General features: G+C 40.4%; 1 protein-coding gene and 25 non-coding genes across 32 annotated transcripts in view; all 26 read left to right on the top strand.

The window, feature by feature from the left end:
* Window positions 1–3,542, top strand: part of trpm1b (transient receptor potential cation channel, subfamily M, member 1b) — a 31,986-nt gene extending 28,444 nt beyond the window's left edge. For all 7 annotated transcript variants that reach the window (XM_086109232.1, XM_086109234.1, XM_086109231.1 and 4 more), the window contains one exon: window positions 287–3,542. In XM_086109232.1, coding sequence (XP_085965358.1) covers window positions 287–1,616 — 1,330 coding nt within the window. In that variant the 3' untranslated portion in view covers window positions 1,617–3,542. The remainder of the gene's footprint in view (window positions 1–286) is intronic.
* An 8,247-nt stretch (window positions 3,543–11,789) lies between these two features.
* On the top strand, window positions 11,790–11,874 carry trnat-agu (transfer RNA threonine (anticodon AGU)). Its single transcript is given in 2 exon segments — window positions 11,790–11,826; window positions 11,839–11,874. It is a non-coding gene; the product is annotated as a tRNA-Thr (tRNA).
* Window positions 11,875–11,963: 89 nt separating this feature from the next.
* trnay-aua (transfer RNA tyrosine (anticodon AUA)) lies at window positions 11,964–12,050 on the top strand. The gene is given in 2 exon segments: window positions 11,964–12,000; window positions 12,015–12,050. It is a non-coding gene; the product is annotated as a tRNA-Tyr (tRNA).
* An 837-nt stretch (window positions 12,051–12,887) lies between these two features.
* Window positions 12,888–12,974, top strand: trnay-gua (transfer RNA tyrosine (anticodon GUA)). The gene is given in 2 exon segments: window positions 12,888–12,924; window positions 12,939–12,974. It is a non-coding gene; the product is annotated as a tRNA-Tyr (tRNA).
* An 89-nt stretch (window positions 12,975–13,063) lies between these two features.
* trnay-gua (transfer RNA tyrosine (anticodon GUA)) lies at window positions 13,064–13,150 on the top strand. The gene is given in 2 exon segments: window positions 13,064–13,100; window positions 13,115–13,150. It is a non-coding gene; the product is annotated as a tRNA-Tyr (tRNA).
* Window positions 13,151–14,167: 1,017 nt separating this feature from the next.
* On the top strand, window positions 14,168–14,254 carry trnay-gua (transfer RNA tyrosine (anticodon GUA)). The gene is given in 2 exon segments: window positions 14,168–14,204; window positions 14,219–14,254. It is a non-coding gene; the product is annotated as a tRNA-Tyr (tRNA).
* Window positions 14,255–14,341: 87 nt separating this feature from the next.
* Window positions 14,342–14,428, top strand: trnay-gua (transfer RNA tyrosine (anticodon GUA)). Its single transcript is given in 2 exon segments — window positions 14,342–14,378; window positions 14,393–14,428. It is a non-coding gene; the product is annotated as a tRNA-Tyr (tRNA).
* An 841-nt stretch (window positions 14,429–15,269) lies between these two features.
* trnay-gua (transfer RNA tyrosine (anticodon GUA)) lies at window positions 15,270–15,356 on the top strand. Its single transcript is given in 2 exon segments — window positions 15,270–15,306; window positions 15,321–15,356. It is a non-coding gene; the product is annotated as a tRNA-Tyr (tRNA).
* An 89-nt stretch (window positions 15,357–15,445) lies between these two features.
* On the top strand, window positions 15,446–15,532 carry trnay-gua (transfer RNA tyrosine (anticodon GUA)). Its single transcript is given in 2 exon segments — window positions 15,446–15,482; window positions 15,497–15,532. It is a non-coding gene; the product is annotated as a tRNA-Tyr (tRNA).
* Window positions 15,533–16,161: 629 nt separating this feature from the next.
* Window positions 16,162–16,248, top strand: trnay-gua (transfer RNA tyrosine (anticodon GUA)). The gene is given in 2 exon segments: window positions 16,162–16,198; window positions 16,213–16,248. It is a non-coding gene; the product is annotated as a tRNA-Tyr (tRNA).
* Window positions 16,249–16,337: 89 nt separating this feature from the next.
* trnay-gua (transfer RNA tyrosine (anticodon GUA)) lies at window positions 16,338–16,424 on the top strand. Its single transcript is given in 2 exon segments — window positions 16,338–16,374; window positions 16,389–16,424. It is a non-coding gene; the product is annotated as a tRNA-Tyr (tRNA).
* A 629-nt stretch (window positions 16,425–17,053) lies between these two features.
* trnay-gua (transfer RNA tyrosine (anticodon GUA)) lies at window positions 17,054–17,140 on the top strand. The gene is given in 2 exon segments: window positions 17,054–17,090; window positions 17,105–17,140. It is a non-coding gene; the product is annotated as a tRNA-Tyr (tRNA).
* An 87-nt stretch (window positions 17,141–17,227) lies between these two features.
* On the top strand, window positions 17,228–17,314 carry trnay-gua (transfer RNA tyrosine (anticodon GUA)). Its single transcript is given in 2 exon segments — window positions 17,228–17,264; window positions 17,279–17,314. It is a non-coding gene; the product is annotated as a tRNA-Tyr (tRNA).
* A 497-nt stretch (window positions 17,315–17,811) lies between these two features.
* On the top strand, window positions 17,812–17,898 carry trnay-gua (transfer RNA tyrosine (anticodon GUA)). Its single transcript is given in 2 exon segments — window positions 17,812–17,848; window positions 17,863–17,898. It is a non-coding gene; the product is annotated as a tRNA-Tyr (tRNA).
* Window positions 17,899–18,564: 666 nt separating this feature from the next.
* trnay-gua (transfer RNA tyrosine (anticodon GUA)) lies at window positions 18,565–18,651 on the top strand. The gene is given in 2 exon segments: window positions 18,565–18,601; window positions 18,616–18,651. It is a non-coding gene; the product is annotated as a tRNA-Tyr (tRNA).
* Window positions 18,652–18,738: 87 nt separating this feature from the next.
* On the top strand, window positions 18,739–18,825 carry trnay-gua (transfer RNA tyrosine (anticodon GUA)). The gene is given in 2 exon segments: window positions 18,739–18,775; window positions 18,790–18,825. It is a non-coding gene; the product is annotated as a tRNA-Tyr (tRNA).
* A 496-nt stretch (window positions 18,826–19,321) lies between these two features.
* On the top strand, window positions 19,322–19,408 carry trnay-gua (transfer RNA tyrosine (anticodon GUA)). The gene is given in 2 exon segments: window positions 19,322–19,358; window positions 19,373–19,408. It is a non-coding gene; the product is annotated as a tRNA-Tyr (tRNA).
* A 1,223-nt stretch (window positions 19,409–20,631) lies between these two features.
* trnay-gua (transfer RNA tyrosine (anticodon GUA)) lies at window positions 20,632–20,718 on the top strand. The gene is given in 2 exon segments: window positions 20,632–20,668; window positions 20,683–20,718. It is a non-coding gene; the product is annotated as a tRNA-Tyr (tRNA).
* Window positions 20,719–21,347: 629 nt separating this feature from the next.
* trnay-gua (transfer RNA tyrosine (anticodon GUA)) lies at window positions 21,348–21,434 on the top strand. Its single transcript is given in 2 exon segments — window positions 21,348–21,384; window positions 21,399–21,434. It is a non-coding gene; the product is annotated as a tRNA-Tyr (tRNA).
* Window positions 21,435–21,523: 89 nt separating this feature from the next.
* Window positions 21,524–21,610, top strand: trnay-gua (transfer RNA tyrosine (anticodon GUA)). Its single transcript is given in 2 exon segments — window positions 21,524–21,560; window positions 21,575–21,610. It is a non-coding gene; the product is annotated as a tRNA-Tyr (tRNA).
* Window positions 21,611–22,239: 629 nt separating this feature from the next.
* On the top strand, window positions 22,240–22,326 carry trnay-gua (transfer RNA tyrosine (anticodon GUA)). The gene is given in 2 exon segments: window positions 22,240–22,276; window positions 22,291–22,326. It is a non-coding gene; the product is annotated as a tRNA-Tyr (tRNA).
* Window positions 22,327–22,413: 87 nt separating this feature from the next.
* On the top strand, window positions 22,414–22,500 carry trnay-gua (transfer RNA tyrosine (anticodon GUA)). The gene is given in 2 exon segments: window positions 22,414–22,450; window positions 22,465–22,500. It is a non-coding gene; the product is annotated as a tRNA-Tyr (tRNA).
* Window positions 22,501–22,996: 496 nt separating this feature from the next.
* On the top strand, window positions 22,997–23,083 carry trnay-gua (transfer RNA tyrosine (anticodon GUA)). The gene is given in 2 exon segments: window positions 22,997–23,033; window positions 23,048–23,083. It is a non-coding gene; the product is annotated as a tRNA-Tyr (tRNA).
* A 666-nt stretch (window positions 23,084–23,749) lies between these two features.
* trnay-gua (transfer RNA tyrosine (anticodon GUA)) lies at window positions 23,750–23,836 on the top strand. The gene is given in 2 exon segments: window positions 23,750–23,786; window positions 23,801–23,836. It is a non-coding gene; the product is annotated as a tRNA-Tyr (tRNA).
* Window positions 23,837–23,923: 87 nt separating this feature from the next.
* trnay-gua (transfer RNA tyrosine (anticodon GUA)) lies at window positions 23,924–24,010 on the top strand. Its single transcript is given in 2 exon segments — window positions 23,924–23,960; window positions 23,975–24,010. It is a non-coding gene; the product is annotated as a tRNA-Tyr (tRNA).
* A 496-nt stretch (window positions 24,011–24,506) lies between these two features.
* Window positions 24,507–24,593, top strand: trnay-gua (transfer RNA tyrosine (anticodon GUA)). The gene is given in 2 exon segments: window positions 24,507–24,543; window positions 24,558–24,593. It is a non-coding gene; the product is annotated as a tRNA-Tyr (tRNA).
* Window positions 24,594–24,735: the final 142 nt, after the last annotated feature.

Raw genomic sequence — 24,735 nt, 5'->3', positions numbered from 1 at the left:
ACGATGCAAACAAATCTGTGGCTTTATCTCTTCGACTTTTCATGTTTCATGAAGTAATATGCAAACATGGATGGCACCTTTTTTTCAAGCACTGAACTCATCTCGAACCACGTAAATAAAACTGGAAAATAATCAAACCTAGCGACCGACAAAATTAACCTTTTTTTTTCCTCCCCAAATCAGAGCTTTTCTGCATTCAACTATGATGTGATGTTTAATTTGATGAATTCTGTTGAGCCCAAAAGTTGTCACATGTCACTCACCACCCCTCTGGTGCTCTTCAAAGAGTTGAGAACATGTCCATGCGTTTGGAGGAGGTCAACGAGAGGGAGAACACCATGAAGGCCTCCCTGCAAACGGTGGACCTCCGCCTTGCCCAACTGGAGGAGATCCACGGTCGGATGGCGCTCGCCTTGGAAAAGCTGGCGGGGGTGGACAGACTGGAGCTGACCAGGACTCACTCCCGCAATTCGTCGGTGTGCGATCCCTCATCTTTGGTTCGCCAGGGAAGCATCAACAGCGCTGACGGTTACAGCCTCTACCGCTTCCACATGGACATGGAGGAGTTTGCCATCAAGCAGAAGGACGTGGAGGAAGTGGCCAAAAGTAGCCTGGAAAGACAGAAGAGTCAAGCTTCCAGCACGTGCGCCCTGAACGTCAAGGAGGGCGCTCAGACCTTAGAAGTCGGCAGCCTGAGCAGAGCTCGGCCCGGCTCTTGCGTGGACATCCTCATATCGCCGTGTGAACCCAAGCAAGCGTCTGCGGGATCGAGCAGCGACACCTTAGCTAGCAAGGAGATACTCGGAAGCTCGCACCTGCTGGACCGAATCGCGGACAAGAACAGACTCAAACCATCCTCCCCGCCCAAACGGACCAAATCACTGAGACACTATCCGGCCGAAGAGCCGGCCGCCTCTCCTTTGACCAAGAGGAGGAGCATGAGCACCATCATCATCAGCCCTCCCGATGAACCCGAGGAACCTGCCCAAAAAGCCCAACTGCCTCCCGCGGCTTTGTCCTCCCCAAAAAGGACAAAATCGTTGCGCTGCGTCCCTGCTGAGAGCCCAAGCCAAACGTCCCCCGTTACAAAGCGGAGGGCGATGAGCAGCATTATTTACAGTCCGGCCGAGGTGGTCGATGACGAGCTTCACGCGCAAGACTACACGTCCTTCGTGGAGCAGGCCGCCAAAACTCCCAATCAGTGGCCTGCCGATCTGGAGTACACTCTGCACCCTAGCTCGGACGGCCGCATGCCGAGAGTGTCAACAGTCAGAAGGACCATCCAGCAGTTTCAGAGCACTGCTGCCGCAGCGGAGGTAAAAGAGAACGATGGGATCTATTCAGCTGGGACTGGAAGTGAAGGAACTTCACCAGAGCTCACGGAAGAGCAGATAAAGACAAGGGTGAAGAGAAACATGTCGGACGGCGCTCAGTATTTGACCGTTGCAGAGGATAATTTCCTGCCCTCGCACAGGTCTTGGAGTTGGAACGCCAAAGATCGCAAAGCGAGAGGCGCAGCGATTAGCAAGAGAGCATCCAGCAGCGAGAGGGACCTCGTGAACGCATGCGGAGGAGCGGCACACAAGATGGAGGATGACATACACGAAAAGAAATGACATCTAAAAGTGTATGGTGGGAAACAACCTTCATGCTGGATTTGCATTAGGTCAAAGCACACGAGGACAATTGTCCCACTTGACTAATTCGATAATGCGAAGGACTCAAAGAAGGAATGCAATTCCTCAAAAAAGTTGGAAATATGAGGTGGGGAAATGCTGAGAGAACCTTTTAGCGTAACATGGAAGGTTGTCTTTGTTTTATTGGGGTCGGGGTGAATAGTTACAAAATATACTGTTTCTAAAACCTATTTCAAGGACTAGAGGTGAAATAAAAGAAAAAGTTATAAGATGAAAATAAATTCACATATGACAAAAAGTAAAAAAAAACAAGACTAAATCTAAAAAAATCAGGTTACAAAATGTCATAACAAAATAAAAATCGTAAAATGTAATGTAAAAACAATGTAAACGTAAAATAAATGAAACAGAAGTAAATTCGAGAAGAACATTTTCATGTTATGAGGAAATAAATCATTTTTTAAAGGTCATGTTACAAAAAAAGAGACTAAAGTTGAAATATTAATGGTGAGGGAAATGCGGTCATGGTAAGAGAATAAATATTTTGACGTGACATAAAGAAGTCTTATTTTTGAGGTGATGTTATGAAAAAAAGTGGTCATATTCTAAACATTTTTAGTTGTACTGTTACGAAACAAAAGTTAAACGAGGAGAGACGCCATGTTCTTGAAAGTCACAGTGATGTCATTCTTCTTCTACTTCTAATGTGTAATGGCGCATTACTGCCACCAACTGGTATGTGGTCCTAATTGCAGTCATTCTTCAGAGGAACGGAATGACGTTCTCATATTAATACAAGAAAAAGTCATCATGTTGCAAAAATAAATATTAAAAGGTCAATGTATTACATTTTAACATGAGGAGAAAATAAATCAATGTTCCAAAAAGTTGATTTATTACAAGAAAAAAAATCTTGTGAAATGAACAAAGCCCTCGTGAATGAAAATGAGTGGCGGTATTATGACAGAAAATATTGCAAGATGTAATTTTAGGAAAATAAAGATGTTATATCATAAGAATAAAGAGGAAAAAGTCACAATTTTTAAGAAGTTGATATTTTAAAAGAAGCCACCCAGTCAGCAAAGGCATCTGGCCCGGATTCGGCATGAAGCTGGCACAGCTGGCCTTGAGTCGGCACTGGCATAATGCATGTGGGCCGAACACGGCCCAGGAGTGGCAAAGGAGGCACTGGCTTGACTCTGGCAAACCAGATGAGGGCCATTTGTGGAGTGAAGTATTTGGGCCAGAAATCAATTTACAACTCCGGCCCGTATATGGCCAGCCAGTATTGAGCCACCCTTAAATGCAGTTTCAGATTTATTTTTTCAACACACAGCCTTGTTTTACAATTGCACACTGATGCGGAATTCCATTCATCACACACACACACACAAACGCTCGCGCGAGGTTAAATCAGGCCCGCAGGATAATTTAAAAATGAAAAAAATGCATAAAAGACACAGAATGAATATTTTTAATAAGGTGCGATTCGTTGAGTATCCGCTAGGGGACACTGTTTTGACCAGAGAAGAAGACAACAGCAGCCTCAGTCCGTCACTGAGACAGACCCATGCCAGCAGACGCTATCAATAGCACTCTCACATTTACACATTTAATAGTACTCTCCTTAGTTTGTAAGGTGTAGGCAGGGATTACATTTAGATTTTATATGCACGTGTAAATGGTTTAAAACGTCCTTTCTTTATAAATCTTGTTTGATCATAAAGTGCATTACTATATTTTTCAATACCAATTACTTGTTAAAGTTTGTACAATCAATGGGATCAGTTGCAATGCATTTATGTGAATGATAAAAGTAAATTGCACATTTGTTGAAAGAAATGTAAGGTGCTTCATGAAATGTTTTGTAAAAGATACGTGCATTAAATGTCAACATTTTCCAAATGTTCTTGTGCTTCTTTATACCAAAACAAAGGAAAGACATATTGTTTTGGTTGTTTATAGCAAAGTAAGATATCCTTTATTACAGTCAGAGTTCAGAAAGGAAAACACTGGGCAGGGAGAGGGGAAAAAAACCCACGCTCGAACTATCCTCTTCTGAGGATAATTCAAGTCCAGGATAAAAAAAAGACCCTAGCACATAAATAAGCATATGACAGTTACAACAAGTCAGTAGACATAACATTTAATAAGGGGGAGGATGAATGGGAAGGAGGGGGGGAGGGGGGGTGACCGCGACGCGGCCCGTCCGACCAGCTGCACGGACACGAGCGCTCTGCAGATCGTACCACGTCACGGGGGAGAAGAATCGGAGCGATGAAGACGGTGATGATAAGGATGTGTATGCGCGTGTGATTGACTAGTTGTGTATGTGTATGCGTGTACAGGCCACAGCTGCTTCGTCAAGGTCTGCTCATGAAGACAGTCCCGGCTTATCAGTCCATGGCCGAGAAGGACGGGGGTGATGATGGGGAGCACTAGCTTCCATGCATACTTCCATCCAGGGGAAAGGGTCCAGATAGCGTTGTTTTGCAGGGATGGCCGCCAACAATTTCAGACAGCCTTGAGTCCGTGGTCTGTGTGTCTTCAATGGCACCGATCAGCCAAATCCGCGATTTCCTTTTTTTTTCCGGGCGTGGATACCAATTTCTCCCAGTTTTTCTCCATCTTGCGATGACGCTCCAAAACCGCATCCATTTTGCGGTTGAGCTCAGTGACCGCTTGAGTCTGAGTGTTGGACATCCGCGCCGTGCCATCCAAAAAGACCGGCAGCTTCTTCACTTCCAATAAAGCTGCTCCCGTCGGTTGAATTTTGCGATGGAACAGGAAGCTGCTAACACCAAACAGCAGCATACCTGTTATCAGAAGGCCGATAATGTAGATGTCTTCCACATCCTCAACGGACAGTATTGACAGGCACACCATTCTCCACTTTCTCAATGGATTAAGGACGTATCCGGCAGCAAATGTCCCCGAGGGGTAAGTAGGCTCCCCACTGCCTGCTCTTTTCGTCGAAAAAATTTTGTCGATTGCATCGAGAGACCAGCCAACTAATTCCATGGTTAGTTCTTCGGATGAAAATACGGTAGGAGGCTAGGAAAGTTAGACAAAGACAGTACAAAGACTAAGTGGCGAGCAAGGAGAGGGTGGGGGGAAAGTATGGTATCATTTTAATGGTCCGGCCCACTTGGCCTACCATGTGAAATGAGTTTGACACCAGTGATGTATAGTATGGCGTTTTTAGCTGAAAAAACAACCATGTACAGAAAGGCGTTTTTTGCCGAAAAAAACGACCATGTATAATAAGGCGTTTTTAGCTGAAAAAAATAACCATGTACAGAAAGGCGTTTTTAGCCGAAAAAAAACGACCATGGATAGTAAGGTGTTTTTAGCCGAAAAAAACGACCATGTATCTAGTAAGGCGATTTTCCCCGAAAAAAAAACGACCGTGTATAGTAAGGCGTTTTTAGCCGAAAAAAACCGACCATGTATAGTAAGGCGTATTAATCCGAAAATAACGACCATGTATAGTAAGGCGTTTCTATCCGAAAAAAATGACCACGTACCTGTATAGTAAGGTGTTTTTAGCCGAAAAAACGACCACGCATAGTCAGGCGTTTTTAGCCGAAAAAAAAGACCATGTCTCATAAGCCATTTTTAGACGAAAAAACCAACCATGTATAGTAAGGCGTTTTTAGATGGAAAAAAAACGACGATGTGTAGTAAGGTGTTTTTAGATGAAAAAAACGACCATGTATAGTAAGGCGTTTTTAGACGAAAAAAAACGACCATGTATAGTAGGGCGTTTTTCAACCAAAAAGACCATGTATAGTAAGGTGTTTTGAGACGAAAAAAACGACCATGAAGAGTAAGGTATTTTTAGCCGAGAAAAACCGACCATGTATAGTAAGGCGTTTTTAGATGAAAAAAAACCTACCACGTATAGTAAGGTGTTTTTAGCCGAAAAAAATGACCACGTATAATAAGGTGTTTTTAGCCGAAAAAATGACCACGTATAGAAAGGCGTTTTTAGCCGAAAAAAAAAACGACCATGTCTAGTAATCCGTTTTTAGACAAAAAAAACGACCATGGATACTAAGGCGTTTTTAGCCGGAAAAAAACGACCATGTGTAGTAAGGCGTTTTTAGCCCCAAAAAATTCGACCATGTATCTAGTAAGGCGTTTTTCACCGAAAACCCCCCCGACCATCTCTAGTAATCCGTTTATAGACAAAAAAAAAACGACTATGGATAGTTAGCCGTTTTTAGCTGAAAAAAACGACCATGTGTAGTAAGGTGTTTTTAGCCGGAAAAAAAACGAGCATGTAGAGTAAGGTGTTTTTAGCCGACAAAACTACCATGTATAGTAAGTCGTTTTTAGCCGAAAAAAACCCAACCATGTATAGTAAGGCGTTTTAAGCTGAAAAAAAGGACCATGAATAGTAAGGCGTTTTTAGCCGAAAAAACCCCCTACCATGTACAGTATAGTAAGGTGTTTTTAGACAAAAAAAATGACCATGTATATAGTAAGGCATTTTTAGCCCAAAAAAAACCCCGACCATGTTTAGTAAGGCATTTTAACTCGGAAAAAAAACGACCATGTGTAGAAAGGCGTTTTTAGCCGAAAAAAAGGACCGTGTATCGTAAGGCATTTTAACCCAAAAAAAACGACCATGTGTAGGAGTTTAAGCCGAAAAAACCGACCATATATAGGAAGGCGTTTTTAGCCGAAAACCCCCCCGACCATGTATAGTAAGGCGTTTTTAGCCGAAAAAAACGACCATGTATAGTAAGGTGTTTTTTGATGAAAATGACGACCATGTATAATAAGGCGTTTTTAGCCGAAAAAAACCAACCGTGTGCAGTAAGGCATTTTTAGCCGAAAAAAACGACCATGAATAGTAAGGCGTTTTTAGCCGAAAAAAAGGACCATGTATAGTAAGGCTTTTTTAGCCGAAAAAAACGACCATGTATATATATATATATATATATATATATATATATATAGTAAGGCATTTTTAGCCGAAAAAAAATGACCATGTATACTGGTAAGGCGTTTTTAGACGAAAAAAAGGACCATGTGCACTTTGGCGTTTTTAGCCGTAAAAAAAAACTCCGGCTGAGAATGCCTTACTATACATTGTCGTTTTTTTCGGGTTAAAACACCGAACTATACATGGTCCTTTTTTTCCAATAAAAACGCCTTACTATACATGGTCGTGATTTTTGGCTAAAAACGGCGAACTAGACATGTTCGTTTTTTTGGGTTAAAACGACTTACTATACATGGTGGTTATTTTAGGGTTAATACGCCTTACTATACATGGTCGGGGTTTTTTCGGGTTAAAACACCTTACTATACATGGTCGTTTTTTTCGGCTAAAAACGCCTTACTATACATGGTCGTTATTTTCGGGTTAATACGCCTTACTATACATGGTAGGTTTTTTTTCGGCTAAAAACGCCTTACATGGTCGTTTTTTTTCGGCTAAAATCACCTTCCTATACATGGTCGTTTTTTTCGAGTTAAAATGCCTTACTATACATAGTCGGTTATTTTCAGGTTAAAAGGCCTTACTATGCATGGTCATTTTTTTGGCTAAAAACGCCTTACTATACATGGTCTTTTTTTTCGGGTTAAAACGCCTTACTATACATGGTCGTTATTTTCGGATTAATACGCCTTACTATACATGGTCGTTTTTTTTTCGGCTAAAAACGCCTTACTATACACGGTCGTTTTTTTTTGGCTAAAAACACCTTCCTATACATGGTCGTTTTATTTTTGTTAAAACGCCTTACTGTACATGGTCGCTTTTTTTTCAGTTAAAAACGCCTTACTATTCATGGTCGTTTTTTTCGGCTAAAAACACCTTACTCTACATGGTCGGGTTTTTTCGGCTAAAAACGCCTTACTATACATGGTCGTTTTTTTCGGCTAAAACACCTTACTATACATGGTCGTTTTTGTTTTTTGTTGTTGTTAAAACGCCTTACTTATACATGGTCTTTTTTTCGGCTCAAAACACCTTACGATATACATGGTGGGTTTTTTTCGGCCAAAAACGCCTTACTATACATGGTCGTTATTTTCGGATTAATACGCCTTACTATACATGGTCGTTTTTTTTCGGCTAAAAACGCCTTACTATACACGGTCGTTTTTTTCGGCTAAAAACACCTTCCTATACATGGTCCTTTTTTTCGGCTAAAAACGTCCTACTATACATTGTCGTTTTTTTTGGCTAAAAACACCTTACTATACATGGTCGGTTTTTTGGGCTAAAAACGCCTTACTATACATGGTCGTTTTTTTCGGCTAAAAACGCCTTACTATACATGGTCGTTTTTTTCGGCTAAAAACGCCTTACTATACATGGTCGTTTTTTTCGGCTAGAAACGCCTTCCTATACATGGTCGGGTTTTTTTTGTTAAAACGCCTTACTGTACATGGTCGGCTTTTTTTCAGTTAAAAACGCCTTAATATTCATGGTCGGGTTTTTTCGGCTAAAAACGCCTTACTATACATGGTCGTTTTTTTCGGCTAAAACACCTTACTATACATGGTCGTTTTTGTTTTTTTTTGTTGTTAAAACGCCTTACTTATACATGGTCTTTTTTTCGGCTCAAAACACCTTACGATATACATGGTGGGTTTTTTTCGGCCAAAAACGCCTTACTATACATGGTCGTTATTTTCGGATTAATACGCCTTACTATACATGGTCGTTTTTTTTCGGCTAAAAACGCCTTACTATACACGGTCGTTTTTTTCGGCTAAAAACACCTTCCTATACATGGTCCTTTTTTTCGGCTAAAAACGTCCTACTATACATTGTCGTTTTTTTTGGCTAAAAACACCTTACTATACATGGTCGGTTTTTTGGGCTAAAAACGCCTTACTATACATGGTCGTTTTTTTCGGCTAAAAACGCCTTACTATACATGGTCGTTATTTTCGGATTAATACGCCTTACTATACATGGTCGTTTTTTTTTCAGGTAAAAACGCCTTACTATACACGTCGTTTTTTTCGGCTAAAAACACCTTCCTATACATGGTCGTTTTTTTTTTGTTAAAACGCCTTACTGTACATGGTCGGCTTTTTTTCAGTTAAAAACGCCTTAATATTCATGGTCGTTTTTTTCGGCTAAAAACACCTTACTCTACATGGTCGTTTTTTTCGACTAAAAACACCTTACTCTACATGGTCGGGGTTTTTTCGGCTAAAAACACCTTCCTATACATGGTCCTTTTTTTCGGCTAAAAACGTCCTACTATACATTGTCGTTTTTTTCGGCTAAAAACGCCTTACTATACATGGTCGGTTTTTTGGGCTAAAAACGCCTTACTATACATGGTCGTTTTTTTTCGGCTAAAAACGCCTTACTATACATGGTCGGTTTTTTGGGCTAAAAACGCCTTACTATAAATGGTCGTTTTTTTCGGCTAAAAACGCCTTACTATACATGGTCGTTTTTTTCAGTCGTTTTTTCGGCTAAAAACGCCTTACTATACATGGTCGTTTTTTTCAGTCGTTTTTTCGGCTAAAAACGCCTTACTATACATGGTCGTTTTTTTCAGTCGTTTTTTCGGCTAAAAACGCCTTACTATACATGGTGGTTTTTTTCAGCTAAAAACGCCTTACTATATTGGTTGGGTTTTTTTCTCGCAAAAAAACGCTTTACTATACATGGTCGTTTTTTTCCGGTCAAAACGCCTTATTATACATGGTCGTTTTTTTCGGCTAAAAACGCCTTATTATACATGGTCGTTTTTTTCGGCTAAAAACGCCTTACATGGTCGTTTTTTTTCGGCTAAAATCACCTTCCTATACATGGTCGTTTTTTTCGAGTTAAAATGCCTTACTATACATGGTCGGTTGTTTTCAGGTTAAAAGGCCTTACTATGCGTGGTCATTTTTTTGGCTAAAAACGCCTTACTATACATGGTCTTTTTTTTCGGGTTAAAACGCCTTACTATACATGGTCGTTATTTTCGGATTAATACGCCTTACTATACATGGTCGTTTTTTTTCGGCTAAAAACGCCTTACTATACACGGTCGTTTTTTTTCGGCTAAAAACACCTTCCTATACATGGTTGTTTTTTTTTTGTTAAAACGCCTTACTGTACATGGTCGCTTTTTTTTCAGTTAAAAACGCCTTACTATTCATGGTCGTTTTTTTCGGCTAAAAACACCTTACTCTACATGGTCGGGTTTTTTTCGGCTAAAAACGCCTTACTATACATGGTTGTTTTTTTCGGCTAAAAACACCTTACTATACATGGTCGTTTTTTTCGGCTCAAAACACCTTACGATATACATGGTGGGTTTTTTCGGCCAAAAACGCCTTACTATACATGGTCGTTATTTTCGGATTAATACGCCTTACTATACATGGTCGTTTTTTTTCGGCTAAAAACGCCTTACTATACACGGTCGTTTTTTTCGGCTAAAAACACCTTCCTATACATGGTCCTTTTTTTCGGCTAAAAACGTCCTACTATACATTGTCGTTTTTTTGGGCTAAAAACACCTTACTATACATGGTCGGTTTTTTGGGCTAAAAACGCCTTACTATACATGGTCGTTTTTTTCGGCTAAAAACGCCTTACTATACATGGTCGTTTTTTTCGGCTAAAAACGCCTTACTATACATGGTCTTTTTTTTCGGGTCAAAACGCCTTACTATACATGGTCGTTATTTTCGGATTAAGACGCCTTACTATACATGGTCGTTTTTTTTTCAGGTAAAAACGCCTTACTATACACGTCGTTTTTTTCGGCTAAAAACACCTTCCTATACATGGACGTTTTTTTTTTGTTAAAACGCCTTACTGTACATGGTCGTTTTTTTTTCAGTTAAAAACGCCTTAATATTCATGGTCGTTTTTTTCGGCTAAAACACCTTACTCTACATGGTCGGGGTTTTTTCGGCTAAAAACGCCTTACTATACATGGTCGTTTTTTTCGGCTAAAAACACCTTACTCTACATGGTCGGGTTTTTTTCGGCTAAAAACACCTTCCTATACATGGTCCTTTTTTTCGGCTAAAAACGTCCTACTATACATTGTCGTTTTTTTCGGCTAAAAACGCCTTACTATACATGGTCGGTTTTTTGGGCTAAAAACGCCTTACTATACATGGTCGTTTTTTTTCGGCTAAAAACGCCTTACTATACATGGTCGGTTTTTTGGGCTAAAAACGCCTTACTATAAATGGTCATTTTTTTCGGCTAAAAACGCCTTACTATACATGGTCGTTTTTTTCAATCGTTTTTTCGGCTAAAAACGCCTTACTATACATGGTCGTTTTTTTCAGTCGTTTTTTCGGCTAAAAACGCCTTACTATACATGGTGGTTTTTTTTCAGCTAAAAACGCCTTACTATATTGGTTGGTTTTTTTTCTCGCAAAAAAACGCTTTACTATACATGGTTGTTTTTTTCCGGTCAAAACGCCTTATTATACATGGTCGTTTTTTTCGGCTAAAAACGCCTTACTATACATGGTCGTTTTTTTTCGGCTAAAAACGCCTAACTATACATGGTCGGTTTTTTGGGCTAAAAACGCCTTACTATAAATGGTCATTTTTTTCGGCTAAAAACGCCTTACTATACATGGTCGTTTTTTTCAATCGTTTTTTCGGCTAAAAACGCCTTACTATACATGGTCGTTTTTTTCAGTCGTTTTTTCGGCTAAAAACGCCTTACTATACATGGTGGTTTTTTTCAGCTAAAAACGCCTTACTATATTGGTTGGTTTTTTTTCTCGCAAAAAAACGCTTTACTATACATGGTTGTTTTTTTCCGGTCAAAACGCCTTATTATACATGGTCGTTTTTTTCGGCTAAAAATGCCTTACTATACATGGTCGTTTTTTGGGGCTAAAAAGGGCTTACTATACATGGTCCTTTTTTTTCGGTTAAAAACGCCTTACTATTCATGGTCGTTTTTTCCGTCTAAAAACACCGTACTATTCATGGTTGTTTTTTTTCATCTAAAAACGCCTTACTACACATGGTCGTTTTTTTCCGGCTAAAAACGCCTTACTATACATGGTCGTTTTTTCAGTTTAAAACGCCTTACTATACATTGTCGTTTTTTTCGGGTTAAAACACCGAACTACACATGCGTTTTTTTTCCGCTAAAAACGCACCCTTTAAGAATGTTGAAAAGGTACTACTTTTTTCCTTCGGTAGCTCAGCTGTTAGAGCGGAAGACTAGTGGCGGCTACAGACATCTTCAGGTCGCTGGTTCAAATCCGGCTTGAAGGATGGACGACCCAGAGGGGAAGTTCTCATTCTTGCGCTTCTGCACTCAGTTTATAAAGCCTTTAAGCACTTCTAAAATGTGATACTTGTACCCTTCGATAGCTCAGCTGGTAGAGCGGAGGACTATAGTGGCGCATATGGACATCCTTAGGTCGCTGGTTCAAATCCGGCTCGAAGGATTGAGGACACAGAGGCGAAAAGTGCCTTAATATACATGGTCGTTTTTTTCGGCTAAAAACGGCTTACTATACATGGTCGTTTTTTTCGGCTAAAAACGCTTTGCTAAAAACGCCTTACTATACATGGTTATTTTTTTCGGCTAAAAACCCCTTACTATACATGGTGTTTTTTTTGGGCTAAAAACGCCTTACTATACATGGTTGTTTTTTTCGGTCGTTTTTTCGGCTAAAAACGCCTTGCTATACATGGTCGTTTTTTTTGGGCTAAAAACGCCTTACTATATATGGTCGTTTTTTCTGGCTAAAAACGCCTTACGATACATGGTCGTTTTTTCTGGCTAAAAACGCCTTACTATACATGGTCGGGTTTTTTTCGGCTAAAAACGCCTTACTATACATGGTCGTTTTTTTCGGTCATTTTTTCGTCTAAAAACGCCTTACTATACATGGTGGTTTTTTTAAGCTAAAAACGCCTTACTATATTGGTGGGGGGTTTTCCCGCAAAAAAACGCTTTACTATACATGGTCGTTTTTTTCCGGTCAAAACACCTTATTATACATGGTCGTTTTTTTCGGCTAAAAATGTCTTACTATTTATGGTAGTTTTTTCCGGCTAAAAACGCCTTACGATACATGGTCGTTTTTTTGGGCTAAAAACGCCTTACTATACATGGTCGTTTTTTTCGGCTAAAAACGCCTGACTATGCATGGTCGTTTTTTTCGGCTAAAAACGCCTTACTATACATTGTCGTTTTTTTCAGGTTAAAACACCGAACTACACGGCTTTTTCCGCTAAAAACGCACCCTTTAACAATGTTGAAAAGGTACTACTTTTACCCTTCGGTAGCTCAGCTGTTAGAGCGGAAGACTGTAGTGGCGGCTACAGACATCTTTAGGTCGCTGGTTCAAATCAGGCTTGAAGGATGGACGACGCAGAGGGTAAGTTCTCATTCTTGCGCTTCTACACTCAGTTTATAAAGCCTTTAAGCACTTCTAAAATGTGATACTTGTACCCTTCGATAGCTCAGCTGGTAGAGCGGAGGACTGTAGTGGTGCATATGGACATCGTTAGGTCGCTGGTTCAAATCCGGTTCGAAGGATTGAGGACACAGAGGCAAAAAATGCCTTAATATACATGGTCGTTTTTTTCGGCTAAAAACGGCTTACTATACATGGTCGTTTTTTTCGGCTAAAAACGCATTGCTAAAAACGCCTTACAATACATGGTTATTTTTTTCGGCTAAAAACCCCTTACTATACATGGTGGTTTTTTTCGGCTAAAAACGCCTTGCTATACATGGTCGTTTTTTTTGGGCTAAAAACGCCTTACTATACATGGTCGTTTTTTTGGGCTAAAAACGCCTTACTATACATGTTCGTTTTTTTTCGGTCGTTTTTTCGGCTAAAAACGCCTTACTATACATGGTCGTTTTTTTTGGGCTAAAAACGCCTTACTATACATGGTCGTTTTTTTGGGCTAAAAACGCCTTACTATACATGGTCGTTTTTTCGGCTAAAAATGCCTTACTATACATGGTCGTTTTTTCTGGCTAAAAACGCCTTATGATACATGGTCGATTTTTTCTGGCTAAAAACGCCTTACTATACATGGTCGGGGGGTTTTCGGCTAAAAACGCCTTACTATACATGGTCGTTTTTTTCGGTCATTTTTTCGGCTAAAAACGCCTTACTATACATGGTCGTTTTTTTCGGCTAAAAACGGCTTACTATACATGGTCGTTTTTTTCGGCTAAAAACGCTTTGCTAAAAACGCCTTACAATACATGGTTATTTTTTTCGGCTAAAAACGCCTTACTATACATGGTGGTTTTTTCGGCTAAAAACGCCTTGCTATACATGGTCGTTTTTTTTGGGCTAAAAACGCCTTACTATACATGGTCGTTTTTTTGGGCTAAAAACGCCTTACTATACATGGTCGGGTTTTTTTCGGTCGTTTTTTCGGCTAAAAACGCCTTACTATACATGGTCGTTTTTTTCGGCTAAAAACGCCTTACTATACATTGTCGTTTTTTCCAGGTTAAAACACCGAACTACACATGGGCCCATTTTCCGCTAAAACGCACCCTTTAAGAATGTAGAAAAGGTACTACTTTCACTCTTCGGTAGCTCAGCTGTTAGAGCGGAAGACTGTAGAGGCGGCTACAGACATCTTTAGGTCGCTGGTTCAAATCCGGCTTGAAGGATGGACGACGCAGAGGGGAATTTCTCATTCTTGCTTCTGCACTCAGTTTATAAAGCCTTTAAGCACTTCTAAAATGTGATACTTGTACCCTTCGATAGCTCAGCTGGTAGAGCGGAGGACTGTAGTGGCGCATATGGACATCCTTAGGTCGCTGGTTCAAATCCGGCTCGAAGGATTGAGGACACAGAGGCGAAAAATGCCTTAATATACATGGTCGTTTTTTTCGGCTAAAAACGGCTTACTATACATGGTCGTTTTTTTCGGCTAAAAACGCTTTGCTAAAAACGCCTTACTATTCATGGTTATTTTTTTCGGCTAAAAACCCCTGACTATACATGGTCGTTTTTTTGGGCTAAAAACGCCTTACTATACATGATCGTTTTTTTCGGTCGTTTTTTGGGCTAAAAACGCCTTACTATACATGGTCGTTTTTTTTGGGCTAAAAACGCCTTACTATACATGGTCGTTTTTTTTTGGGCTAAAAACGCCTTACTATACATGGTCGTTTTTTTTGGGCTAAAAACGCCTTACTATACATGGTCGTTTTTTCGGCTAAAAATGCCTTACTATACATGGTCGTTTTTTCTGGCTAAAAACGCCTTACGATACATGGTCGTTTTTTCTGGCTAAAAACGCCTTACTATACATGGTCAGTTTTTTTTCGGCTAAAAACGCCTTACTATACATGGTCGTTTTTTTCGGTCATTTTTTCGGCTAAAAACGCCTTACTATACATGGTGGGTTTTTTCAGCTAAAAACGCCTTACTATATTGGTGGGGGGGGTTTCCGCAAAAAAACGCTTTACTATACATGGTCGTTTTTTTCCGGTCAAAACACCTTATTATACATGGTCGTTTTTTTCGGTTAAAAATGCCTTACTATTTATGGTCGTTTTTTGCGGCTAAAAACGCCTTACTATACATTGTCGTTTTTTTCAGGTTAAAACACCGAACTACACATGGGCTGTTTTTCCGCTAAAAACACACCCTTTAAGAATGTTGAAAAAGTTCTTTTACCCTTCGGTAGCTCAGCTATTAGAGCGGAAGACTGTAGTGGCGGCTACAGACATCTTTAGGTCGCTGGTTCAAATCCGGCTTGAAGGATGGACGACGCAGAGGTGAAGTTCTTATTCTTGCGCTTCTGCACTCAGTTTATAAAGCCTTTAAGCACTTCTAAAATGTGATACTTGTACCCTTCGATAGCTCAGCTGGTAGAGCGGAGGACTGTAGTGGCGCATATGGACATCCTTAGGTCGCTGGTTCAAATCCGGCTCGAGGGATTGAGGACACAGAGGCGAAAAATGCCTTAATATACATGGTCGTTTTTTTGGGCTAAAAACGCCTTACTATACATGATGGTTTTTTTCGGTCGTTTTTTCGGCTAAAAACGCCTTGCTATACATGGTCGTTTTTTTTGGGCTAAAAACGCCTTACTATACATGGTCGTTTTTTCGGCTAAAAATGCCTTACTATACATGGTCGTTTTTTCTGGCTAAAAACGCCTTACTATACATGGTCGTTTTTTTGGGCTAAAAACGCCTTACTATACATGTTCGGGTTTTTTGGGCTAAAAACGCCTTACTATACATGGTCGTTTTTTCGGCTAAAAATGCCTTACTATACATGGTCGTTTTTTCCTGCTAAAAACGCCTTACTATACATGGTCGTTTTTTTTGGCTAAAAACACCTTATTATACATGGTCGTTTTTTTCGGCTAAAAATGCCTTACTATATACATGGTCGTTTTTTCCGGCTAAAAACTCCTTACTATACATGGTAGTTTTTTCAGTTAAAAACGCCTTACTATACATTGTCGTTTTTTTCGGGTTAAAACACCGAACTACACATGGTCGTTTTTTTTCGGCTAAAAACGCACCCTTTAAGAATGTTGAAAAGGTACTACTTTCACCCTTCGGTAGCTCAGCTGTTAGAGCGGAAGACTGTAGTGGCGGCTACAGACATCTTTAGGTCGCTGGTTCAAATCCGGCTTGAAGGATGGACGACGCAGAGGGGAATTTCTCATTCTTGCGCTTCTGCACTCAGTTTATAAAGCCTTTAAGCACTTCTAAAATGTGATACTTGTACCCTTCGATAGCTCACCTGGTAGAGCGGAGGACTGTAGTGGCGCATATGGACATCCTTAGGTCGCTGGTTCAAATCCGGCTCGAGGGATTGAGGACACAGAGGCGAAAAATGCCTTAATATACATGGTCGTTTTTTTGGGCTAAAAACGCCTTACTATACATGATCGTTTTTTTCGGTCGTTTTTTCGGCTAAAAACGCCTTGCTATACATGGTCGTTTTTTTTGGGCTAAAAACGCCTTACTATACATGGTCGTTTTTTCGGCTAAAAATGCCTTACTATACATGGTCGTTTTTTCTGGCTAAAAACGCCTTACTATACATGGTCGTTTTTTTGGGCTAAAAACGCCTTACTATACATGTTCGGGTTTTTTGGGCTAAAAACGCCTTACTATACATGGTCGTTTTTTCGGCTAAAAATGCCTTACTATACATGGTCGTTTTTTCCTGCTAAAAACGCCTTACTATACATGGTCGTTTTTTTTGGCTAAAAACACCTTATTATACATGGTCGTTTTTTTCGGCTAAAAATGCCTTACTATATACATGGTCGTTTTTTCCGGCTAAAAACTCCTTACTATACATGGTAGTTTTTTCAGTTAAAAACGCCTTACTATACATTGTCGTTTTTTTCGGGTTAAAACACCGAACTACACATGGTCGTTTTTTTTCGGCTAAAAACGCACCCTTTAAGAATGTTGAAAAGGTACTACTTTCACCCTTCGGTAGCTCAGCTGTTAGAGCGGAAGACTGTAGTGGCGGCTACAGACATCTTTAGGTCGCTGGTTCAAATCCGGCTTGAAGGATGGACGACGCAGAGGGGAATTTCTCATTCTCGCTTCTGCACTCAGTTTATAAAGCCTTTAAGCACTTCTAAAATGTGATACTTGTACCCTTCGATAGCTCAGCTGGTAGAGCGGAGGACTGTAGTGGCGCATATGGACATCCTTAGGTCGCTGGTTCAAATCCGGCTCGAAGGATTGAGGACACAGAGGTGAAAAATGCCTTAATATACATGGTCGTTTTTTTTTCGGTTAAAAACGCCTTACTATACATGGTCGTATTTTTCGGCTAAAAACGGCTTACTATACATGGTTATTTTTTTTCGGCTAAAAACCCCTTACTATACATGTTCGTTTTTTTGGGCTAAAAACGCCTTACTATACATGGTCGTTTTTTTCGGCTAAAAACGCCTTACTATACATTGTCGTTTTTTTCAGGTTAAAACACTGAACTACACCTGGGCTTTTTTTCAGCTAAAAACACACCCTTTAAGAATGTTGAAAAGGTACTACTTTTACCCTTCGGTTGCTCAGCTATTAGAGCGGAAGACTGTAGTGGCGACTACAGACATCTTTAGGTCGCTGGTTCAAATCCGGCTTGGAGGATGGACGATGCAGAGGGGAAGTTCTCATTCTTGCGCCTCTGCACTCAGTTTATAAAGCCTTTAAGCACTTCTAAAATATGATTCTTGTACCCTTCGATAGCTCAGCTGGTAGAGCGGAGGACTGTAGTGGCGCATATGGACATCCTTAGGTCGCTGGTTCAAATCCGGCTCGAGGGATTGAGGACACAGAGGCGAAAAATGCCTTAATATACATGGTTGTTTTTTTGGGCTAAAAACGCCTTACTATACATGATCGTTTTTTTCGGTCGTTTTTTCGGCTAAAAACGCCTTGCTATACATGGTCGTTTTTTTGGGGCTAAAAACGCCTTACTATACATGGTCGTTTTTTCGGCTAAAAATGCCTTACTATACATGGTCGTTTTTTCTGGCTAAAAACGCCTTACTATACATGGTCGTTTTTTTGGGCTAAAAACGCCTTACTATACATGGTCGTTTTTTTGGGCTAAAAACGCCTTACTATACATGTTCGGGTTTTTTGGGCTAAAAACGCCTTACTATACATGGTCGTTTTTTCGGCTAAAAATGCCTTACTATACATGGTCGTTTTTTCCTGCTAAAAACGCCTTACTATACATGGTCGTTTTTTTTGGCTAAAAACACCTTATTATACATGGTCGTTTTTTTCGGCTAAAAATGCCTTACTATATACATGGTCGTTTTTTCCGGCTAAAAACTCCTTACTATACATGGTAGTTTTTTCAGTTAAAAACGCCTTACTATACATTGTCGTTTTTTTCGGGTTAAAACACCGAACTACACATGGTCGTTTTTTTTCGGCTAAAAACACACCCTTTAAGAATGTTGAAAAGGTACTACTTTCACCCTTCGGTAGCTCAGCTGTTAGAGCGGAAGACTGTAGTGGCGGCTACAGACATCTTTAGGTCGCTGGTTCAAATCCGGCTTGAAGGATGGACGACGCAGAGGGGAATTTCTCATTCTCGCTTCTGCACTCAGTTTATAAAGCCTTTAAGCACTTCTAAAATGTGATACTTGTACCCTTCGATAGCTCAGCTGGTAGAGCGGAGGACTGTAGTGGCGCATATGGACATCCTTAGGTCGCTGGTTCAAATCCGGCTCGAAGGATTGAGGACACAGAGGTGAAAAATGCCTTAATATACATGGTCGTTTTTTTTTCGGTTAAAAACGCCTTACTATACATGGTCGTTTTTTTCGGCTAAAAACGGCTTACTATACATGGTTATTTTTTTCGGCTAAAAACCCCTTACTATACATGTTCGTTTTTTTGGGCTAAAAACGCCTTACTATACATGGTCGTTTTTTTCGGCTAAAAACGCCTTACTATACATTGTCGTTTTTTTCAGGTTAAAACACTGAACTACACATGCGCTTTTTTTCAGCTAAAAACACACCCTTTAAGAATGTTGAAAAGGTACTACTTTTACCCTTCGGTAGCTCAGCTATTAGAGCGGAAGACTGTAGTGGCGACTACAGACATTTTTAGGTCGCTGGTTCAAATCCGGCTTGGAGGATGGACGATGCAGAGGGGAAGTTCTCATTCTTGCGCCTCTGCACTCAGTTTATAAAGCCTTTAAGCACTTCTAAAATATGATTCTTGTACCCTTCGATAGCTCAGCTGGTAGAGCGGAGGACTGTAGTGGCGCATATGGACATCCTTAGGTCGCTGGTTCAAATCCGGCTCGAAGGATTGAGGACACAGAGGCGAAAAATGCTTTACTATACGTGGTAGTCTTTTTGGGCTAAAAACGCCTTACTATACATGGTCGTTTTTTTCGGTCGTTTTTTCGGCTAAAAACGCCTTACTGTACATGGTTGTTTTTCTTGGGCTAAAAATGCCTTACTATACATGGTCATTTTTTCGGCTAAAAACGGCTTACTATACATGGTCGTTTTTTTCGGCTAAAAACGCTTTGCTAAAAACGCCTTACTATACATGGTTATTTTTTTCGGCTAAAAACCCCTTACTATACATGGTCGTTTTTTTGGGCTAAAAACGCCTTACTATACTTGGTCGTTTTTTTCGGTCGTTTTTTCGGCTAAAAACGCCTTGCTATACATGGTCGTTTTTTTTGGGCTAAAAACGCCTTACTATACATGATCGTTTTTTTCGGTCGTTTTTTCGGCTAAAAACGTTTTACTATACATGGTCGTTTTTTTGGGCTAAAAACGCCTTACTATACATGGTCGTTTTTTCGGCTAAAAATGCCTTACTATACATGGTCGTTTTTTCTGGCTAAAAACGCCTTACGATACATGGTCGTTTTTCTGGCTAAAAACGCCTTACTATACATGGTCGGGGTTTTTTCGGCTAAAAACGCCTTACTATACATGGTCGTTTTTTTCGGTCATTTTTTCGGCTAAAAACGCCTTACTATACATGGTGGTTTTTTTCAGCTAAAAACGCCTTACTATATTGGTGGGGGGTTTTCCCGCAAAAAAACGCATTACTATACATGGTAGTTTTTTTCCGGTCAAAACACCTTACTATACATGGTCGTTTTTTTCGGCTAAAAATGTCTTACTATTTATGGTCGTTTTTTTCGGCTAAAAACGCCTTACGATACATGGTCGTTTTTTTGGGCTAAAAACGCCTTACTATACATGGTCGTTTTTTTCGGCTAAAAACGCCTTACTATACATTGTCGTTTTTTTCAGGTTAAAACACCGAACTACACATGGCCCTTTTTCCGCTAAAACGCACCCTTTAAGAATGTAGAAAAGGTACTACTTTTACCCTTCGGTAGCTCAGCTGTTAGAGCGGAAGACTGTAGTGGCGGCTACAGACATCTTTCGGTCGCTGGTTCAAATCAGGCTTGAAGGATGGACGACGCAGAGGTGAAGTTCTTATTCTTGCGCTTCTGCACTCAGTTTATAAAGCCTTTAAGCACTTCTAAAATGTGATACTTGTACCCTTCGATAGCTCAGCTGGTAGAGCGGAGGACTGTAGTGGCGCATATGGACATCCTTAGGTCGCTGGTTCAAATCCGGCTCGAGGGATTGAGGACACAGAGGCGAAAAATGCCTTAATATACATGGTCGTTTTTTTGGGCTAAAAACGCCTTACTATACATGATGGTTTTTTTCGGTCGTTTTTTCGGCTAAAAACGCCTTGCTATACATGGTCGTTTTTTTTGGGCTAAAAACGCCTTACTATACATGGTCGTTTTTTCGGCTAAAAATGCCTTACTATACATGGTCGTTTTTTCTGGCTAAAAACGCCTTACTATACATGGTCGTTTTTTTGGGCTAAAAACGCCTTACTATACATGTTCGGGTTTTTTGGGCTAAAAACGCCTTACTATACATGGTCGTTTTTTCGGCTAAAAATGCCTTACTATACATGGTCGTTTTTTCCTGCTAAAAACGCCTTACTATACATGGTCGTTTTTTTTGGCTAAAAACACCTTATTATACATGGTCGTTTTTTTCGGCTAAAAATGCCTTACTATATACATGGTCGTTTTTTCCGGCTAAAAACTCCTTACTATACATGGTAGTTTTTTCAGTTAAAAACGCCTTACTATACATTGTCGTTTTTTTCGGGTTAAAACACCGAACTACACATGGTCGTTTTTTTTCGGCTAAAAACGCACCCTTTAAGAATGTTGAAAAGGTACTACTTTCACCCTTCGGTAGCTCAGCTGTTAGAGCGGAAGACTGTAGTGGCGGCTACAGACATCTTTAGGTCGCTGGTTCAAATCCGGCTTGAAGGATGGACGACGCAGAGGGGAATTTCTCATTCTTGCGCTTCTGCACTCAGTTTATAAAGCCTTTAAGCACTTCTAAAATGTGATACTTGTACCCTTCGATAGCTCAGCTGGTAGAGCGGAGGACTGTAGTGGCGCATATGGACATCCTTAGGTCGCTGGTTCAAATCCGGCTCGAGGGATTGAGGACACAGAGGCGAAAAATGCCTTAATATACATGGTCGTTTTTTTGGGCTAAAAACGCCTTACTATACATGATCGTTTTTTTCGGTCGTTTTTTCGGCTAAAAACGCCTTGCTATACATGGTCGTTTTTTTTGGGCTAAAAACGCCTTACTATACATGGTCGTTTTTTCGGCTAAAAATGCCTTACTATACATGGTCGTTTTTTCTGGCTAAAAACGCCTTACTATACATGGTCGTTTTTTTGGGCTAAAAACGCCTTACTATACATGTTCGGGTTTTTTGGGCTAAAAACGCCTTACTATACATGGTCGTTTTTTCGGCTAAAAATGCCTTACTATACATGGTCGTTTTTTCCTGCTAAAAACGCCTTACTATACATGGTCGTTTTTTTTGGCTAAAAACACCTTATTATACATGGTCGTTTTTTTCGGCTAAAAATGCCTTACTATATACATGGTCGTTTTTTCCGGCTAAAAACTCCTTACTATACATGGTAGTTTTTTCAGTTAAAAACGCCTTACTATACATTGTCGTTTTTTTCGGGTTAAAACACCGAACTACACATGGTCGTTTTTTTTCGGCTAAAAACGCACCCTTTAAGAATGTTGAAAAGGTACTACTTTCACCCTTCGGTAGCTCAGCTGTTAGAGCGGAAGACTGTAGTGGCGGCTACAGACATCTTTAGGTCGCTGGTTCAAATCCGGCTTGAAGGATGGACGACGCAGAGGGGAATTTCTCATTCTCGCTTCTGCACTCAGTTTATAAAGCCTTTAAGCACTTCTAAAATGTGATACTTGTACCCTTCGATAGCTCAGCTGGTAGAGCGGAGGACTGTAGTGGCGCATATGGACATCCTTAGGTCGCTGGTTCAAATCCGGCTCGAAGGATTGAGGACACAGAGGTGAAAAATGCCTTAATATACATGGTCGTTTTTTTTTCGGTTAAAAACGCCTTACTATACATGGTCGTATTTTTCGGCTAAAAACGGCTTACTATACATGGTTATTTTTTTCGGCTAAAAACCCCTTACTATACATGTTCGTTTTTTTGGGCTAAAAACGCCTTACTATACATGGTCGTTTTTTTCGGCTAAAAACGCCTTACTATACATTGTCGTTTTTTTCAGGTTAAAACACTGAACTACACCTGGGCTTTTTTTCAGCTAAAAACACACCCTTTAAGAATGTTGAAAAGGTACTACTTTTACCCTTCGGTTGCTCAGCTATTAGAGCGGAAGACTGTAGTGGCGACTACAGACATCTTTAGGTCGCTGGTTCAAATCCGGCTTGGAGGATGGACGATGCAGAGGGGAAGTTCTCATTCTTGCGCCTCTGCACTCAGTTTATAAAGCCTTTAAGCACTTCTAAAATATGATTCTTGTACCCTTCGATAGCTCAGCTGGTAGAGCGGAGGACTGTAGTGGCGCATATGGACATCCTTAGGTCGCTGGTTCAAATCCGGCTCGAGGGATTGAGGACACAGAGGCGAAAAATGCCTTAATATACATGGTTGTTTTTTTGGGCTAAAAACGCCTTACTATACATGATCGTTTTTTTCGGTCGTTTTTTCGGCTAAAAACGCCTTGCTATACATGGTCGTTTTTTTGGGGCTAAAAACGCCTTACTATACATGGTCGTTTTTTCGGCTAAAAATGCCTTACTATACATGGTCGTTTTTTCTGGCTAAAAACGCCTTACTATACATGGTCGTTTTTTTGGGCTAAAAACGCCTTACTATACATGGTCGTTTTTTTGGGCTAAAAACGCCTTACTATACATGTTCGGGTTTTTTGGGCTAAAAACGCCTTACTATACATGGTCGTTTTTTCGGCTAAAAATGCCTTACTATACATGGTCGTTTTTTCCTGCTAAAAACGCCTTACTATACATGGTCGTTTTTTTTGGCTAAAAACACCTTATTATACATGGTCGTTTTTTTCGGCTAAAAATGCCTTACTATATACATGGTCGTTTTTTCCGGCTAAAAACTCCTTACTATACATGGTAGTTTTTTCAGTTAAAAACGCCTTACTATACATTGTCGTTTTTTTCGGGTTAAAACACCGAACTACACATGGTCGTTTTTTTTCGGCTAAAAACACACCCTTTAAGAATGTTGAAAAGGTACTACTTTCACCCTTCGGTAGCTCAGCTGTTAGAGCGGAAGACTGTAGTGGCGGCTACAGACATCTTTAGGTCGCTGGTTCAAATCCGGCTTGAAGGATGGACGACGCAGAGGGGAATTTCTCATTCTCGCTTCTGCACTCAGTTTATAAAGCCTTTAAGCACTTCTAAAATGTGATACTTGTACCCTTCGATAGCTCAGCTGGTAGAGCGGAGGACTGTAGTGGCGCATATGGACATCCTTAGGTCGCTCGTTCAAATCCGGCTCGAAGGATTGAGGACACAGAGGTGAAAAATGCCTTAATATACATGGTCGGTTTTTTTTCGGTTAAAAACGCCTTACTATACATGGTCGTTTTTTTCGGCTAAAAACGGCTTACTATACATGGTTATTTTTTTCGGCTAAAAACCCCTTACTATACATGTTCGTTTTTTTGGGCTAAAAACGCCTTACTATACATGGTCGTTTTTTTCGGCTAAAAACGCCTTACTATACATTGTCGTTTTTTTCAGGTTAAAACACTGAACTACACATGGGCTTTTTTTCAGCTAAAAACACACCCTTTAAGAATGTTGAAAAGGTACTACTTTTACCCTTCGGTAGCTCAGCTATTAGAGCGGAAGACTGTAGTGGCGACTACAGACATTTTTAGGTCGCTGGTTCAAATCCGGCTTGGAGGATGGACGATGCAGAGGGGAAGTTCTCATTCTTGCGCCTCTGCACTCAGTTTATAAAGCCTTTAAGCACTTCTAAAATATGATTCTTGTACCCTTCGATAGCTCAGCTGGTAGAGCGGAGGACTGTAGTGGCGCATATGGACATCCTTAGGTCGCTGGTTCAAATCCGGCTCGAAGGATTGAGGACACAGAGGCGAAAAATGCTTTACTATACGTGGTAGTCTTTTTGGGCTAAAAACGCCTTACTATACATGGTCGTTTTTTTCGGTCGTTTTTTCGGCTAAAAACGCCTTACTGTACATGGTTGTTTTTCTTGGGCTA

Source organism: Hippocampus guttulatus, chromosome 4 (genome assembly GCF_054856545.1).
Source record: "Hippocampus guttulatus isolate MCC_2025c chromosome 4, RoL_Hgut_1.0, whole genome shotgun sequence".
NCBI classification, from domain to species: domain Eukaryota; kingdom Metazoa; phylum Chordata; class Actinopteri; order Syngnathiformes; family Syngnathidae; genus Hippocampus; species Hippocampus guttulatus.
This window is presented reverse-complemented; position numbering and strand designations above follow the sequence as displayed.